This window comes from Rhinatrema bivittatum, chromosome 5 (genome assembly GCF_901001135.1).
Source record: "Rhinatrema bivittatum chromosome 5, aRhiBiv1.1, whole genome shotgun sequence".
NCBI lineage: Eukaryota > Metazoa > Chordata > Amphibia > Gymnophiona > Rhinatrematidae > Rhinatrema > Rhinatrema bivittatum.
In genome coordinates, this window is record NC_042619.1 from 73,383,724 (window position 1) to 73,403,566 (window position 19,843).

At 46.8% G+C, this 19,843-nt stretch overlaps 1 protein-coding gene across 6 annotated transcripts in view; it reads left to right on the forward strand.

Annotated features, from left to right (window-relative positions):
• ELMOD1 (ELMO domain containing 1) overlaps positions 1-19,843 on the forward strand; it is a 338,352-nt gene that overhangs the window by 138,790 nt on the left and 179,719 nt on the right. For all 6 annotated transcript variants that reach the window (XR_003856879.1, XM_029602451.1, XM_029602452.1 and 3 more), the window contains exon 5: positions 2,231-2,328. Coding sequence is in view for 5 of the 6 variants with exons in the window: in XM_029602451.1 (XP_029458311.1) it covers positions 2,231-2,328 (98 nt within the window). In the remaining variant the exon portion in view is untranslated. The remainder of the gene's footprint in view (positions 1-2,230; positions 2,329-19,843) is intronic.

Consider the following 19,843-nt stretch of genomic DNA (forward strand, 5'->3'; position numbering starts at 1 on the left):
CACTGTTCACAGAATCTGGTTTCTCCGACTTCCTATTTCAGTTTTGTCTGCATGTTTCTGTTTCTAATTTGAGGTCCTTTATTTTGTATTAGGTAAGAGTCTTTTTGCGAAAGGGTGACAGAGTTGCAGTGTTTCAGCTAGCATGTAGTTGATCTGTATGAATTTGTATATTTTTATATTAGTGTTCTAGGGCCTGGTGTAATGCTCCTTGTTGCCTTTTCATAGATACATTTGCTGCTGTTTGAGTCCTCAGAGTTACTGCTGTTATGGTATGGCCAAGTTCTAGGTGGTTTTTTTTGGGGGGTTTTTTTGTAGTTATTTGTTATTTCACAAAGTGTTTGGCAGTGGAGGGAGTTTGTTTTGCTGTTACTGAGGCGGCACAAGAATATGAATTTTTTTTGTATGTTAGGTTGTAATATGAACTGACTTAGTTCTGTTCTGTACCTTTGCGAATCTTCAGTTCTTATCATTATTATGATTATTGCTGTTTTATTGTAGGTATTATATTCTCTGTGTGTTTGTAAGCGGATTCATAAAATATGATATTGTGTACTTATAAACTGCAATAAATATGAAATTAATACAGATTAATAAGGCATTAATGTTGGTAAGTGCTTGAAATAACTGAATTAAAATATTTTAAAGCATCATTCATGATGTAGGATGGCTGTTGGGGACTATGTAGAAATCCATTATTAGGTACACTCAGGAAAGGTATTATTTATCAATGGGTACAACTAGTAGGGCCTAGATCTGTATGCCTACTGCCTACTCATATTTACCTTGGGCTCCCCCCCTAAAAAATTCAGTTCTGGTTACGCCATTGCGCTGAGGGTGGCAATATTTGATGCACTATCTCTGCAGCCTGCACCAGTATGTGTAATCCATATATTGCTTAGAACTGATATATAGGACAGAGATAGCCATCCCTCTAATGTCAGATCAACAGCTGCTGGAAAATGTAAATCAATTAGTAGAATGTATTATAGGGCTGTTGTCAAATTTTGTTTATTTGTTATAAATGCCAACTGTCTTGCAATTAGTGGATTTAGCAACAGAAAGATTCAATGCAATTGTAAAACTTAACCGCTGAAAATTGGAAGGGAATGACAAGGAATAAACTATTCTACGTTATCCTTATACACATTCCCTAAGCACAAACTGTTTGCTACTGTTAGAGGCAAGATGCTGGGCTAGATGGATCTTTAGTCTGACCCAGTGTGGCAGCAGCAGTGAAGTTTGAGGTGTTCTGGCACAGCAGCAGTTAAACCAGTATAGATGTTCTTATGTAAGGGGAACTATATATTAACAAGAGATGATTGTTCACAGCTGGGGCAATTTTCATGGGTACTCTTTGCCTACCAACTTTGCCCCAATTTGCAAAGCAAATGTATGAGCAGTCTTTGCTTTGAAACTCACTGCAGGTACAAAGTTCCTACATAAATTTGCAAATGCTTTTTTATGGGTACTTTTTTCAATCTGTGAGTTATTTTACACCCAAACCAACATATGCCCTCTGGAATGCCTTCTCTTAATGCAGCTCAAAGGTCTTACTTTTAGCTGTATTGAGGAGGATAGTTCTCAGGTGGACTGTGTACATATTCCTGAGTAAGTTTATTCAATAAAATAAAATTTAGATACATTTCTGAGTAAATTGGGTAGTGGGGAAGGAGGAGGCATGGGAGATAGAATTATGTGACATAACTGGAGAGGATGAAAAAAAGAATAGTATTGAAAAGGTGGAAAAGAAACAGATGGGGACAGTGAAAAGAGAAGTATACCAGGGAGGTCCATTGACAAGCCTTAGACTATTCTCATGTTGCTGGCAGAAATTTGATGTTGAAATTAGAAAATATAGTACCTAAAGTGTGTATTTGTATGTGTGTAGTTTGCACTCTTTCTTTTCTGTCTCTCTAACCCCTGTCCTGTCTCCCTTTTCTTTTTTTATGCTTGGAGGAAAGGAAAGAGCAACTGTAGGATGGGAATAAAAGAGGAGCTAGCTTCTTAAGAACAGCTGTAACAGTGTTGGTGGAAGGGTGGCATGAGGCCCCGTGATGTTAGTAGTTGAGCAGTGGGAAAGAAGTGTCTGGAATACCAGAAGTAGCCCCCAGCTTTTATTTTCACCATAGGAGGTATCTTACTTTAAAAACCCCTACCATTTTCACCTTATCAGCCAGTGATTATTTTTAACAGGTCCTCTTCTGCATTTCATCAGTTTGTACTTTTTCAGCTGCTGCAAACTGCATTAAGTATTCAACAAGATGCTGTTGAGAAGACTATAGATGACATCTTGTTACTGAAAAAGATCAACCTTGATACAAATCCACAGTAAGGTGTTTTTTAAAATATAAAATATGAAAGTATTATTTGATTTTTTAAAATTTATATCCTGCTTTTCAGGTACTTCAGAATGGATTACATTCAGGTAGTGTAGGAATGAATCTCTCTGACCCGAGAGGGCTCACAATCTAAGCCTATACTTGAGGCAGTGGAAAGGAGCAGCAATGAGATTTGAGCCCTAGTTTACCTGGTTCACAGCCTGCTGCTCTAACCAATAAGCTAATTCCTGAACATACCCAGATCAGTCCAGAAAAGTGGGTTGTGTATCCCTACCAGCAGGTGGAGTCAGAGAACAATTAGAACTTTGGGCACTGCTACATAACGAGAGTGCCACATGCAATCACTCAGTATTTTTCTGACTCCAGCGGGTGGTACAAATGCACACCTGCAGTCTTTAGTTATATTTTCTAGTTAATTTGAATTTAATTTTTTGGTTTACGGTCGCTTCCTGAGGTGTTATGCGCCTTCGTGGGCCATCCCTCAGTAGAAGCCGGGCGTCCGGGGAATTGGATATTCCTGTCAGGCTTTCGCCTGCCACAGTTTGGTGTCTGACGACTAGGGTCTCCTGGCTACTCACCCGTCTCTGTTACAGCTGCTTCCTTGTATCCTGCAACAGCTTTTCTCTGTGTCTTGGTAAAGTTTAATTAAAAAAAAAAAAAAAGGAGCTGTTTTCACTGCAGCTGACTGACAGTCTTCAGTGCTGAGGTAAGGAGGGGTGCAGGAGGGACCGGGTCTTTTAAGGCTGGCCGGGGAAGCTGTCAGCATTGTTCCCCTCAGCTCCCGGGGCTCCGGGTCGTTTTCTGAGGGCAAGGGTGAATTTTTCTCCGTGTGCCTCGTTTACTCGCCATTTCCCTGCTTGGGGGCCTTGCGATTTCACTATAGACAGGCTCCTTTCCTGCGGCACAGCTGCACATGTTTTTTTCTCCTCAGTCAGTAGTCTCTTAGCCCGCAGCACGAAAAGTTTGTTTTTTCTGGTCCTGCCTGACTGAAATTTTCTCCGCGTCGCAGCTCTGAGCGTTTCTTTTTTTATTTGTGCCCTTTTCTATTTCACTTCAGACTATCGGCGCGCTGCTGCGGATGGGACCGAAAACAGAATCAAAATCGCGGGCCTGCCGCGCGTGTGGGTCACGCGGCCAGGCGTTAGATGCAGCCTCCTTATACACAGCGTGTTCCCCGGGGTTAGAGGGCTCTTCAGGGCTTCTTGCCTCCTCCCTCGGGGAGGGAACGTCTGTCTCGCCTTCGGCTTCGCGGGAAGAGGATTCTCTGCCTGTTCTAGCCCTGGTGAGGGAATACCTCACCGGTGGAACTGATGATATCACCCCAGCCAACTCTCCAGTGGGGGAGGGGGACCCGGAGGGGCTTTCCCCAGAATTTGTCCTCCTTATGCACCAGGCTTTCCTGGCAAGGAAACGCTCGGCTGTAAAGTGGCCCGGTCTCCTGGGGGCAGGTTCAGACCCGCCTGAGAAAAGAGGTCGGGGTACAGACCCTCATCAGCGCCTCTCTGATCAGGTTTACCCCACGGGATTCTCCCCAGGGTATTTAAGATCCGATCTCAGGGTCTGGAGTGACGCCGGCTTCTGGAGTAGTAGGGGCGGCAGACCCGGAGCCGCGGCCGGATCCGGCTGATGTAGATACTGATGATCCGGATGAGCCCGATGACCCTCCTGTGAAGGGGGATGTCCCCAGCGTGGTGCGTTTGTTCAAGCGGGATGAGTTAAGACCCCTTATTCCCATGTCCTTGAAGTTCTGGGGCTTAAGGTTTCTCAAGAAGAGTCTGACAATGAGGGCATCAATCCAGTCCTTGACGGCATTAGGGGTCCCACAACATCTTTTCCTCTGCCTAAGAAGTTTCGCAAACTAGTGACCCGGGAGTGGGAGACTCCGGATTCCGGCTTGAAGGTGGGCAGAGCTATGGCAAAACTGTACCCGTTGTTGATTGTTATCCCAGGACAAGCAGGATGCTAGTCCTCACATATGGGTGACATCAGTAATGGAGCCGTATATACGGAAAAACGTCTATCAAAGTTTCTATGAAACTTTTGACTGGCACCAGTGTGCCCACTGAGCATGCTCAGCATGCCATGATATTCCCTGCCACAGGGGTCTCCCTTCAGTCTTCTTTTTTCCGCGGAGCCGTTAGCCTCACGGTTAATCTGGAGTCCTGTGGTGAATTTCACCACAAATAAAACTTAGAAAAAGTTCGGAAAAAACTTTCCACAGCAAGGGTCTCCCTTCCGTTCCATCGCGGTAAGTTTTTTTCCCCGTGATTTTCGCGGTTCCATACCGTTTTTTCTGGCCCTTGCCGTCAACGGCTGTCCGGCAGAAATGGCCTCGGGTTTTAAAAAATGCTCGAATTGTGCGAGGAATATGTCCATTACGGACCCGCACTTAGAATGTGTTCTTTGCCTGGGCGAAAAACATGACGTAAAATCGTGTCCCTTATGTGCTGAAATGACATCGAAGGAACGTCGACTCCAGATGGAGAAAATGGAGCACCTCTTCAAGATTCAACTGCTCCCAACAACTTAGACGTCAGCCCAGTCATCGCCGTCCGGATCGATACGGCAAGTTGTGCTGAAACGACGACTTCCAGGTGAGGCCGGAGACGCTTCTACTCCCTCCCCCTCGCCATCGTCGAAGGCGTCCACCTCCGGCAGCGAAAAACATAAGGAGAGGCATCGGCTTCGACTCCAGCAAGCCATCGAGCCGGTGCTCGCTGAGCCTTCGAAGGACACGGCCTCCTCCGCTAAGAAATCTCGGATGAGCGCGGAGGCTCCGAGGCCTACGGTACCAGGGTGATCCCCACCGATATCTGTGCTGGGCACCATACCTCCTCAGGGCTCTGAGGAGGTATCTGTATCGCCATCGCCGCCTCCCCCCATAGCTGCTCTGATACCATCAGCTATGCAGGCGGAACTTGACGAGTACATCCGTCAAGTGGTTCGACAAGCTCTCATCGGTACCATTCCATGCCAGCCATCGACACCGATGTCGCCATCAACACCAGCTCCGATGCCTTGCGATCCATCGCCATCGATGCCGATACTACCATCGATTCCGCCGGAACAGCCATCGATTCCACAACCGATGCCCGCGATGCCTTGCCCTATGCCTTCACCGATTCCACCGGTGACTCCATCGGTGCCATCTTCAGACTTCACGGTTCTTCAACCACTAATGACCAAACTGGACACTCTACTCGATGCTTTATCGAAGAAGCCCAGAGACATCCCAGAAGAACCTGTTCCAGGGCCATCAGGAGTTCCCAGGCTTCAACAGCCTCGTTCTCCCTTGTTTCCACCGATGCCCAGGGAACCACCGCTGGTGCCAGTTACACCTCAACCACTAAGGTCACCAAGGGAAACAGGCACAGACTCGGAGTACTCCTTAGAAGAGGACATATTGTCTGAACCATCTCTTCCTGAGGACCGTAGGAAGTCTCCTTCGGAAGATTTATCTTTCTCTAACTTCGTGAAGGACATGGCGGACACCATCCCTTTCCAGTTGCATGCAGAGGTGGATGCCAGACAAAAGACACTGGAGGTCCTACAATTTGTAGACCCTCCCAAGGAGATTTTGGCAGTACCGGTACATGAGGTATTACAAGAACTCATGTACCGAATATGGGAACACCCAGGTTCACTGGCAGCGGTCAATAAGAGGTCAGATGCCACCTACTTAGTCCAACCAATACCTGGATTTCAAAAAACCCAGCTACCACACCAGTCAGTGGTCGTAGAGTCGGCCCAGAAAAAGGCTAAAAGATTAAAATCTCATGCCTCTACACCACCTGGGAAAGACAACTGATTCATGGACAATTTGGGCCGAAAAGTTTTCCAAGGTTCCATGTTGGTATCTCGGATTGCATCTTACCAACTCTTTATGAACCAGTACCAAAGAAACCTTTGGAAACAAGTTCAGGACCTAGTAGTCACACTCCCTGACCAATATCAGGAACCATCAACTGGTACGTAAAGGCCTAGAGGCAGGCAAACATGAAGTCAGAGCTACCTACGACAGTTTTGAAACTGCAGCACATCTCTCTGCTTCAGGAATAACAGCACGTAGATGGACCTGGCTTAAAGCATCCGATCTCCGGCCAGAAGTGCAGGAAAGACTAGCTGACCTTCCCTGTTGGGGGATAACCTGTTTGGCGACAAGGTTAAAGAAGCCGTGGCGACTATAAAAGATCATACTGAGACACTTAAGCAACTTTCCTTACTGCCTCAGAAATCTCAGCCCCCAGTCAGAAGACCTCCTAGAAGAGACATAAGGCGGCCTTATTACCGCCAACGCCGCTACTACCCCCCATCAAACCGGGCAAGACCATCTCGCCCAGCTCAGCATCCACAAGCTAGGCAAAGGCCTGCAAGGCCCCAACCGCCTCCTCAAACTGCCTCAACATCAGGTTTTTGAAAGAAATCAGAGAGCAGCAGCCAACCCACCAACCCACTTCCAGGAGGTCGTGTAACCTATTTCCATCACACCTGGACCTCCATAACCACAGACCAATGGGTCCTTTCCATAACAGCTCACGGTTACCAACTAGATTTTCTCACTGTACCAAAAGAAACTCCACCACTCTCATCTTGGACAGTGAATCAACATTCCAAAATTCTACAAGCAGAATTATCCACCCTTCTGAGAGCCAGGGCCGTAGAACCAGTCCCCGGGCCTCAGCAGGGCAGAGGATTCTACTCCCGCTACTTCCTCATTCCAAAGAAAACCGGAGGCCTACGTCCTATCCTGGACCTCAGAAATCTCAACAAATTTCTCAAAAAAGAAAAATTCAGGATGGTGTTGTTAGGCACTGTGCTACCTCTCCTTCAAAGAGGAGATTGGCTCTGCTCTCTGGATCTTCAAGACACATACACTCACATTCCCATCTTTCCTCCACATCGCCAGTATTTGCGATTCCTGGTCAAAGGTCAACATTTTCAATACCGAGTGCTACCATTCGGCCTAGCCTCAGCACCTCGAGTGTTCACAAAGTGTCTGGCAGTAGCGGTGGCACATCTTCACAAACAACAGGTGCATGTATTCCCTTATCTGGACGATTGGCTCATCAGGAGTCAAACACAAGAAGGAGCTCTCAGTTCCCTCAAGCTCACAGTCCATTTGCTTCACTCCTTGGGATTTCTCATCAACTACCAAAAATCCCATCTCACACCACCTCACCTACTACAATTCATAGGTGCAGATTTAAATACCATCATAGCAAAAGCATTTCTTCCAAGAGACCGTGCTCAAACACTTGTTCTACTAGCACACACTCTCCGAAATCAATCTCAAGTTACAGCTCATCAGTGCCTCACCCTACTCGGTCACATGGCCTCCACAGTTCACGTCACTCCCATGGCCAGATTGACCATGCGACTAATGCAATGGACACTCAAATCTCAGTGGATTCAAGCCATTCAACCATTGTCCACTCCCATTCAGATAATAGAGGAACTGCGTTCCTCCCTCCTCTGGTGGACATCAATGAACAATTTGCTCAAAGGTCTGCCTTTCCAGCAACCAATTCCACAAGTGACATTAACTACAGATGCGTCCACCTTAGGCTGGGGAGCACACATTGGTCATCTCAAGACCCAAGGGACATGGACAAAAGCCGAAGCCTCTTTTCAAATAAACTTCCTAGAGCTTCGAGCTATACGTTATGCGCTACATGCGTTCAAGGACTGCCTCTCACACAAGACTGTGCTGATTCAAACGGACAACACAGTAGCCATGTGGTACATCAACAAACAAGGGGGAACAGGTTCCTACCTCCTTTGCCAAGAAGCAGCTCAGATTTGGGACTGGGCCCTAGCCCACTCCATTCTTCTTCGAGCCACTTACCTGGCAGGCATCCGCAACATAATAGCCGATCGCCTCAGTCTTCAGTTCCAACCACACGAGTGGTCCTTGGATCCAACATTAGCAACCAAGATCTTCCAACGCTGGGGTCAACCAACAATAGACCTCTTTGCATCTCACCTGAACTACAAAGTAAACAATTACTGCTCCCTGTTGCAACAGGAGAGCAACCTACCAACGGACGCCTTTGCTCGCCATTGGAACTTAGGCCTCTTATATACGTATCCACCGATACCATTCATAACCAAAACTCTAGTGAAGCTTCAACAGGACAAAGGGACCATGATACTCATAGCCCCATACTGGCCTCGGCAGGTATGGTTTCCCACACTGCTAGACCTCTCAGTCAGGGATCCAATTCGCCTGGGAGTAGCTCCCAATCTCATAACTCAGGATCAGGGTCGGTTGTGCCATCCCAACCTTCAATCCCTATCCCTGACAGCATGGATGTTAAGAGCTTGATCTTACAACCACTCAACCTTCCAACCACTATATCTCAAGTGCTGATAGCTTCACGTAAACCTTCCACTAGAAATAATTATTCCTATAAATGGAAACGGTTTACTTTGTGGTGCACTCAGAAATCTTTAGATCCCTTCACTTGCCCCACTACCTCACTACTAGATTACCTATACCATGTTTCAGACTCTGGCCTTAGGACTTCATCTGTAAGTGTACATCTAAGTGCTATCTCAGCTTACCACAACAAGCTGGGAGACGCACCTATCTCTACACAACCTCTCGTTAGTAAATTTATGAAAGGTTTAACTCACCTAAAACCTCCAGTTCATTCCCCAAGCATAGAATGGGATCTGAACGTAGTATTAGCCAGGCTCATGCGTTCTCCATTCGAACCCATAGATACCTTCGACCTTAAATATCTTACATGGAAAACTGTATTCCTCATAGCCATTATATCAGCTAGAAAAGTCAGTGAACTACAAGCTCTTGTCACATACGAACCTTTTACAAAATTCCTACATGACAGGGTGGTCCTCCGTACTCATCCTAAATTCCTTCCAAAAGTAGTCACGGAATTCCACATGAACCAATCTATAGTTTTACCAACATTTTTTCCAAGGCCTCACTCTCACCAAGAAGAAAGAGCCTTACATATCTTGGACTGTAAACGTGCGCTGTCCTTCTACTTAAACCGCACCCCAGTCCAAAGGAAATCTAGTCAACTATTTGTATCTTATGATCCAAACAAGCCTGGTAAAGCAGTGGGTAAACATACTTTGTCAAACTGGCTAGCAGACTGCATACAGTTTTGTTATGAGAAAGCAGGCCTTACTCTCCAAGGGCGAGTAAAAGCACATTCAGTCAGAGCGATGTCAACCTCAGTAGCACACCTTCGCTCTGTACCTATTCTGGACATTTGTAAAGCAGCAACATGGAGTTCTCTTCACACCTTTGCAGCTCACTATTGTTTGGACAAAGAAGGAAGACAAGATTCAGCCTATGGACAATCCGTCTTAAAGAACTTGTTTCCAGTGTAACCCCAACTCCTTCTACATCCAACCTGCTGTGATCTTCGGCTGATTCATTTCAACAACAATACTTCACTGTTGCTTCACTGCAAAATGACTCAGCCTCTAGCTTGCTAATCACCCATATGTGAGGACTAGCATCCTGTTTGTCCTGGGATAAAGCAAAATTGCTTACCTTGTAATAGGTGTTATCCCAGGACAGCAGGATGTAGTCCTCACGAAACCCACCCGCCACCCCGCAGCGTTGGGTACGTTACGTTTTATTATTTTATTTTTGGCTAACGCTAATTGCTACAAATAGACTGAAGGGAGACCCCTGTGGCAGGGAATATCATGGCATGCTGAGCATGCTCAGTGGGCACACTGGTGCCAGTCAAAAGTTTCATAGAAACTTTGATAGAAGTTTTTCTGTATATAGGGCTCCATTACTGATGTCACCCATATGTGAAGACTACATCCTGCTGTCCTGGGATAACACCTATTACAAGGTAAGCAATTTTGCTATGTTTTGGGTTTACTGAAGATTCCAAAGGTGGACGCCGCGGGCTCAGCAGTCACGAAAAAGACCACTATCCCGGTTGCTGGGGCGGCTGCCTTTAAGGATATGCAGGACCGCAAGCTGGAGATCCAGTTGAAGCGAGCATTCGAGGTTGCCGCGCTAAGCCTTCAAGCGGCGGTTTGCTCTAGCCTCATGCAGAGGGCCTGTCTGTGTTGGGTCCAGGAGTCGGCTGTCGGGGCCGGTACGGGCGACACTGGGGCTCTGCAGTCCGCCCGCCTAGAAGCAGGCATCGCTTATATTGCAGATGCTTTGTATGATCTGGTGAGGACCTCGTCGAGAGGTATGGTGTCCTTGGTGTCAGCACGGCGTCTCCTCTGGCTGCGAAATTGGGCGGCAGATTTGTCCTCCACGTCCCAGCTTTGTAATCTACCCTTTAAGGGCAAGTTCCTATTTGGGGAGGATCTGGATCAGCTAGTAAAGCTGCTTGCCGAATCCAAGGGCAATCTGTTGTTGGAAGATAAAAGATCTTCTAAGAAAGTCTTCCCTCCTCGAGCTATGTTTCGGGACTTTCGCCGCTTCAGAGCGTGTAGATATTCCGAACCTTCTGCTTCTAAACCTGCTAAACCTAGGGGGTCTTGGCCCGGAAGAGATTCGGGACATCTTGGTGCAGGAAGTAATAAAAAACCCCAATGAAGCCACAAGCACCCATTCCGTCGTCGAAGCTGTCTGAGGCAGATTATCCAACTTTTACACGGACCGCAGGGTCTTAGAAGTGATCAAAGACGGGTATGCACTGGAGTTCTCGCGCCCGTTCCGGGAGGTTTTTGTGGAGTCCCGAGTGGCTTCAAGTGTCAAGTGAGAGGAGATCCAGGTGACTCTACAATGACTTCTTGAGCTCAAAGCTATTGTCCCAGTTCCGGAGGCTCAACAGGGACGAGGTCGGTACTCCGTCTACTTTGTGGTCCCCAAGAAGGAGGGCACGTTTCGGCCCATCCTCGATCTGCAGAAGGTGAACTGTTGCCTTCGGGTTCCTTGCTTTCATATGGAAACCCTGAGGACAGTGATGGCCGCGGTTCGAAAAGGGGAGTTTCTCGCTTCTCTGGACCTCATGGAGGCGTATTTACACATTCCGATCCGGCTGAATCACCAGAGGTTTCTGAGATTCAAGGTCTTGAGACAACACTTCCAATTTCGAGCCCTCTGATTTGGTCTCGTAACAGCTTCTCGCACATTCACCAAGGTGATGGTGGTGGTGGCGGCCTTCCTTCGTCAGGAGGGAATCTTGGTCCACCCGTACCTGGATGACTGATTCATTCGTGCGAAGTCTCGGGTGGACTGCGAGAGATCAGTGCACATGGTGATGTTCACATTGATTACCCAACCTAGGGATCGCAATGTGCAGAAGATGCACTTGGAACCCACTCAGAAGTTGATTTATCTCAGAGCACAATTCGATACCTTGCTGGGCAAAGTGCTTCTAGCAGTGGACCGAAAAGGGAAGTTGCAGGAACAAATACATTCCCTTCTTCGAAGGAACAATCCCACAGCATGGCATCATCTTCAGATCCTGGGCTTCATGACTTCAACCTTGGACTTGGTTCCTTGGGCGTTCGCTCACTTAAGACCTTTACAGTGTGCACTTTTGTCTCGCTAGAGCCTGGTGTCGGAGCAATTCCATCTACCAATGTCTCTACTTCCGGAATTCAGAGCCAGTCTGTCATGGTGGCTGTCACTGGGCAATCTGGAACGGGGGGGTGGATTTGGACATTCCGAATTGGCTGATAATCTTCACCGATGCAGCCTCTCAGGTTGGGGGGCGGTGTGTGCAGACAGGTCCGCCCAAGGGCTCTGGTGGAAAGATCCTGGTCCATAAACTGGCTCGAGACCAGAGCTGTACATCTGGCCTTGCAGGCATTTCTTCCCTGGATCCAGGGAGTCTTCTCGGACAATGCGACAATCTGGAAAGGCGGGACTTGAAGTCCCGCCGTAGCACTGGAGGCACGTCTTCTGTTCACCTGGGTGGTGCGCCATCTCAAGGGCATTTCCACATCCCATGTCACGGGAGTAGAGAATATGCAAGCCGCAACTAGACCCAGGGGAATGGGAACTGTCTCTCGAGGCGTCGAATCTCATTTGTGCCAGATGGGGAACTCTTCAGCTGGATCTGATGGCAATGCAGGCGAATGCAAAAACAGTTCGTTTTTTCAGCCGTCGCCGAGAACAGGATTCGGTGGGCATAGACGCTCTCATGTGTCCTTGGCCCACGGGGATTCTGCTGTATGCCTTCCCGCCCTGGCCTCTCATAGGTCGGCTTCTCCGTCGCATAGAGTGGCAGCCGGGAAGAGTGATTCTGGTGGCGCCGGAGTGGCCACTTCGTCCATGGTTCACGGATCTGGTATGCTTGGCTCTAGAGCAGAGCTTTCCAAACTTTTCATGTTGGTGACACACTTTTTAGACAAACATAATTTCGGGACACAGTAATTCAGTCTACTAGCAAACCAGAGGTTAAAGGTTAAACGAACGAAATGTATTTCGACAATGTATGTATGTTTCCTTAAATATATACATAATAAAATGTTTCACGACACAACCTATCTTGTGAAAACCTTTCATTTATATTAAAAATATATAATATTCCAAGATTAATGTTATTGTTATAATTTATGAATAACAATAATAAAACAAAGTTATTGTGTTATTCAATTTACCTCTTTAATGAGATATATGAGCTTGATGGGATGAACACAGCTTTTGAATATTTGGTGTTAATAAAGTCCAAAGGGTCTTCTGCGTAATTTTAAAAAGCTGGCCAGTTTCACACTATAAAATTGATAGCCTCATTCAACTAATTATATATGGCTATGAGAGAGTGAAGTCTGGAATTTATAGGAAGGGACAGAATGTCAATATAAATCCTGCACCTCCAGTTCTGTAACTCTGTGCATCCACTGAAATTCCCCCAAACAATGGAGCTTGAATGTTTCCCTTACAGCTCATCATACTGAAAGATATTTTCAAATGCTGGTGTCACCTCACAGTAACAGCAGCACAAACACCTTCCACTGCCAGGCACATTGTGAACTAAAATAAAACCTCGTAAAAAAGACACTCAAAATCTATACTGCAATCCCATTGTAACATAACAGTAATAACACCAAGGACTCAAACAACAATAACCCTACCTGTGAAAAAGCAAGGGTAAATATTACACTGGGTCCTAGAATACCAATACACCACCTACTGAGGAAACAAAACAAACCAGATTGCTATAGATCCCTATGCTAGCAGAATCTCTCATAATGGTCACACACACAGAGCAGAGACAGACCCTCACCAAATACAGAATACAAAATAAAGGAGCACAAATTAGACAAAAACTGAAATGGAAACCCCAAGAAGCCAGACTCTGTGTATTAACAATGGAAAAATAGAACCACCATTCCTCATAAAACAAATAAAATCAAGAAACAAAGCATCAGTTATAATAGTAAAACCATACTAATAAAAGAATATTTTAAAACTACTGATAAATAGAATTTCTATTAATTAAAATCATACATTTTTTACAATTTCCCAAACACCAATAAAATATTTCAAAACAGCACATATATCAAATAACACCCAATAATTAAAACTAATAAGGATTTTAAAAAGCCCCTGCTGTCCATACGTGGGAGCTCTTGATTTCCAGTCACCCTGATATTGTCCAGGATTAGGAGGCTATCCTCTCTCACACAGACTCACATTCTCTCTCACACATACACTGTCACATACATACACATTCATGCTTTTATACCCACCATAACCTCTCGCTCTCACAGACACTGACACACTCTCAGGCTGTAAGACACTCTCTCCCCCTCCACACACCACCCCCCACACAAACTCTTACTCCCCTGGATTTTCTCATACACACTCTCTCTGGCTCCCTCACGTACACACAAACACACACACCCAGGCAAGCTTCCAGTCATTCTCACACACTGAAACTGACCCCCAGGCAGGCTCCCATTCATTTTCACACCACTCCCTCACCATCACCCAGGCATGCACACATTCATTCTCACACACACAGACCCCCAGGCAGGCACCAATTCATTCTCACACACACACGTATACTACACACTGGCCGGCACCTATTCTCACAAATACAAACCCCAGGAAGACACCCATACATTCTCATACACAGACACACCCTCAGGCAGGCACCCATGCATTCACACACATACACCCCTAGGCAGACTCCCATTCATACACATGCACACTAAAGGCAGACCCCCTCTCTTTCTTTTGCCAGCAACCTCAGAGCCTCTCTCATTCCTCTGCTGCCACTGTCACTGATGCCGCATGGCTATTGGGGAGGCGCTGATTGCTGCTATTGGCACTGAAGCCCATTCTGCTGCCTCCTCTGTGCAGGCCCCGTGGGTTTCCACTTCCTCCATGTTGATCTCGTACATTGTGAGATCCGCATAGAGAAAGTGCTACTCTTGCACATTACCAAAGATTACATGTGCCAATCAGTAAAAAGTAATTTATTTCTTTTTTTTTTACCTTTGCTGTCTGAACTTAGTTTTCTAATAGGTTGGTCACAGGCTTTTTTGTTCCACCTCCCCTTTCTTATTTTTTTGCCAATTCCTTTCATATTGTCTTTTTTTCTATTTCTTTTCTCTCCATCTGTCTTCTTCCCTCAAACATTGTCAGGTTCTCATTCTCATATGCTTTCTCTCTCTCTCTCACACACACACACACAGGCTCTCACTCTCACATGCTCTCTCTCATACAATCATTCATACAGTCTCTCTCTTGCAAATGCTGTCTGACTCTCACACACCCAGGCTCTCTCTCACTCCCTCATGCTGTCTTGCTCAAGCACAGGCTCTCACTATCACATGCTGTCTCTCGCACACACATACAGGTTCTCACATGCTGTCTCTGCAAACATTCAGGTCCTCACTCCCACACCCAATCTCTCAACGCACCTCATACACGCAACCCAATCTCTCAACACACCTCATACACGCAATCCAATCTCTCAACGCACCTCATTCATGCACACACTCTACGGGCCCTCAGCCTCTCTCTTACTTCTGGGCCTCCTCTTCACAGGTCGCTGCAGGACGGGCTCTGCAGCGGCCCTGATCTTTTCGGACCGATCCGCGGTGGGGGCCTTCTCCTCTTCTCACACGCTGTAATGACGCTGCTCCTCTTCTGCACGCGGCTGATGCTCCTCCCCCTTTCTGCCCGTGCGGCTCCGGTAACATTTTCCTTCCGGGGCCGCGTGGGCAGGAAGGAGGCGGAGCATCTGCACGTTTCGACGTGACCTTGTTCTTCAGGCCGTGGTGAGGTGAGCTCCACCACGGCCATGCCGATCTTCCTGCTGTGTGTCCGCGGCACACAGCACAGCGATTCTTTACTGCTCAGCCGCCAGTGGGATGAGGTCCACCGGCGGCCGCATTGGCTCCCACTTGCCCAGGGGTCAGGAACCTTTTTGGCTGAGAGAGCCATAAACGCCACATATTTTAAAATGTAATTCCATGAGAGCCATACAATATGTTTAAAACTAAGTACAAGTAAATGTGTGCATTTTATGTAAGATCACACTTTTAAAGTACAATAAGTCTCTGAAAATATTACACCAGGCCTTAAGACACCAACACATCTCCTATTAGGAAAACGGACCAAGTCAGGCTGCTATAGAGTCCTACACAGAAACTACACGCCAGCAGAAAACCTCACCTGAATCACGTGCTGTTCCTCACCTAACATAGAATAAAGAGACCAAAACGCATAACAAGAAGCATGCAGAAAAAACTGAATTGGAAACTGCAACAAGCCAGAGTCTCTGTATGCAGTATAATAAAGGAAAAAAGAAACATCACCCATCCTTATAAAACAAATCAAGAAATATAAAATCATCAGCAGTAAAACTGTACTAACAAAAAGAACATATTTCGAAACAGCTGATGAGTGGAATATCCAATAATTAAAAACTCATATAAAACATTTCCAGATACCAACAAAATATTTCAAAATAGCAGACACAAAGACCCAGTAATGAAAAATAATAAGGATACAAACATTTTTTTGCTCTGCATACCTGGGAACGTTTGATATCCAGGTGTCCTGAGATTGTTCTGAATTAGCAGGAGGTGGGGTGGTTTGCTTGGAACTTTCTCCTCTCTCAGTCACATACCAGCGCTCTCTCTCACACTGGCTCTCAATGACACACCTATACACACATGCTCTCAGTACTCACATATACACATGTTTTTTCTCTCACTTATATAGGCTCTTAATTACACATTTACACACATGCTGTCTATCTTTTCACGCTTACACACACACAGGCTTTCAATCACACACATACATGATGTCTTTTTCTCTCACACACAGACTCTCATTCACATGCTTACAAACATGTCCTCTCTTTCTCTCATTTACACACAGGCTCTCAATCACATACTCACATGTTCCCTCACCTAAATCAGCTCTCAATCACACAGACACACATGCTCTCTCTCTCTCTCATTTAAACACAGGCTCTCAATCACATACTCACATGCTCCATCACCTAAACCAGCTCTCAATCACACACAGACACACATGATCTCTCTCTTACTTATACACACAGGCTCTTAATCATACATACACATGATTTCTCTCACACACAAAGGATCTCAATCATACACACATACTCTTTCACACAAACAGGTTTTCAATCACAAACTTACACATACAGGTTCCCAATGGTAAACTTACATTCATGCTCTCTCTCTCTCACACAGGCAGGCTCTCAATCACAGACATACTCTCTTTCACATGTACAGGCTCTCATTCACATACATGCAATCTCTCACACACACACACACAGGCCCCCGCGGCCCGGAAGAGGAAGTGGAGAGTATCGGGTGCCTGCGCGGCAAGAAGAGGCCATGCTAGTGCACTCGGCATCGGCCCGAAGAAAAGAAGACTGCAGTGCGGCTCGGAGGAAAATGAAGAGGTTCAACCGCAGCCGATGGGACTCCGCCTCCGCGAGGGCTGAAAATGAAGAGGTTAGCATTGGGAGGAGGCTGCTGCTGCCGCGAGTTCCCGGGGTGGGGGAGAGACAGAGTGAATGAGCGAGCAAACACAGCTTGCTCGCTCATTCACTCTCTCTCTCTCCCCCACCCCCACCCCGGGAACTCGCGGCAGCAGCAGCCTCCTCCCAACGCTAACCTCTTCATTTTCAGCCCTCGCGGAGGCGGAGTCCCATCGGCCGCGGTTGAACCTCTTCATTTTTCTCCGAGCCGCGCTGCAGTCTTCTTTTCTTCGGGCCGATGCCGAGCGCACTAGCGTGGCCTATTCTTGCCGCGCACGCACCCGATACTCTCCACTTCCTCTTCCGGGCCGCGGGGGGCGGGGGGGCGGGAAGAAGAGAGCACGCCGGTGCCGCTGACTCCAGCTGTCCTGCCGCGTTCCGCCCGGGCGGAGGAGGACCGGGGAGCAGCTGGGTCAGCGGGAAAGTGTGGCGATACTTGTCTGCGAGCCAGATGCAGCCCTCAAAAGAGCCATATCTGGCTCGGAGCCATGGGTTCCCGGCCCCTGCACTTGCCGGTGTGTCACGTGCACCAGGCTTGCGCGACACACCGGCACACCTCAGGCGACACAGTAAAGTGTCGCGACACACACTTTGGAAAGCTCTGCTCTAGAGGGTCCACTTCAGCTGGCTCATCTAACGTATCTGCTCCGTCAGGGGCCCAGATTTTCGGATCGGGAGGATCGCTTCTCTCTCGTGGCTTGGCTTTTGAGAGGAGACGTTTACACTTGAGAGGTTATTCAGAACAAGTCATTTCCACCCTCCTACAGGCGAGAGATGTCCAGCCACCTTTATGGCCTATCTGAGAGTTTGGAAGCTTTTTGAAACGTGGTGTCATCAGCGTTCCTGCAACCCTTTAGCGGTGCATGTTCCTCGGGTGCTTGACTTTCTGAAACAGGGCCTCGCTAAGGGCTTGGGGTTCAATTCCCTTTGTGTAGAAAATGCAGCTCTAGGCGCCTTGCGGGGAAACTTTGACGGCAGTTCGCTGGCAGCACATCCGGATATTGCTGTTTCTTAAGGGGGTCAAACATTTGCGCCCTCCCATCCATTCGGTGTATCTGGATTGGAGTTTGAATTTAGTCCTGCAAGTTCTTTGTGGCGCTCTTTTCGAGCCTCTTCGTGGAGTTTCCCTGAAAGATCTGACTTTGAAAACGGTGTTTTTGGTGGCCATTTGCTCGGCCCGACGGATCTCAGAGTTGCAGGCGCTGTCTTGCCAGGATCCTTTTCTTCGGATTTACGACGATCGGGTATCGTTACGTACGGTTCCGTCCTTTGTCCCTAAGGTGGTTTCAGCCTTTCACGTCAATCAAACTGTGGAGCTTCCGAGGTTCCCTAACTGGTCCCAGAAGTCTTCTCAGAACAGAGACCTTCATCTTGTGGATATGCGGCATGCCTTATTGCGTTATCTGGAGGTTACCAATGACTTCAGACATTCTGATCATTTGTTCATTCTCTTTGGTGGCCCAAAGAAGGGGGACAAAGCGTCAAAGGCGACCATATCTCATTAAACTTCATTAAACGTATTTTGATATTACGCATACAGTCGCCCCAGTTGTTGTTCCCCTATTTATATATATTATGTTACTCTATGATGAAGCATTTCACTATATATTATTGTTGAACTGTTGACCTGTTCTATGTTTATTGTTTATTGCTCAATGTTCTATGTTCGATGTAACGCCATAGCCGCGACAGTTATGTTCAATTGTAAACCGATATGATTTGATATCTTTGTTCAAGAATGTCGGTATAGAAAAATTCGAAATAAATAAATAAATAAATATCTCGGTGGATTAAGGAAGCCATTTACACGGCATACATAGCCCGAGGGCGTCAGGTATCTTTGGGTCTCACAGCTCATTCCACTAGGGCTCAGGCTACCTCCTGGGCAGTATCAGTTACTGTCGCCTCAGGAGATCTGTAGGGCGGCGGTGTGGTCGTCTGTTCACACTTTTACGAAACATTACCAATTGGACATTAAGGCTTCTGATGAACCGTCCTTCGGGGTGAGAGTGCTTTGTGCGGGTTTTTCGGGTTCCCGCCCAGTGTAGGGTGGCTTGGGTACATCCCACTTTTCTGGACTGATCTGGGTATGTTCAGGAAATGAAAATTGGTTCTTACCTGCTAATTTTCGTTCTTGTAATACAGTCCAGAGGCTCACCCCTTTCTTCAGATACCGAAAGACGATCTTGGTCAGAACCTGCCTAAGTTTTTTATTGTTGAAGCTCCTTTTTTGCAGACATGATTCATGGAGCAGTTTTTAGCAGTTGTTCGGTCTGGTTTTTTGCCAGTGACGAAATGGTAGTCTGGAAATTTGGTTGGGTGCTACCCTTCGTTATTTAGTTCTGTTATCAAGGGCTTGGGTACAGGACAATACTGAGTGACTGCAGGTGGCACTCTCGTTATATAGCAGTGCCCAAAATTCTAATTGTTCTCTGACTTCACCTGCTGGTAGGGATACACAACCCACTTTTCTGGACTGATCTGTGGTATTACAGGAATGAAAATTAGCAGGTAAAAACCAATTTTCATTTGTTTAATTGTATCAATTCATTATGCATATTGTCCTAGTATATA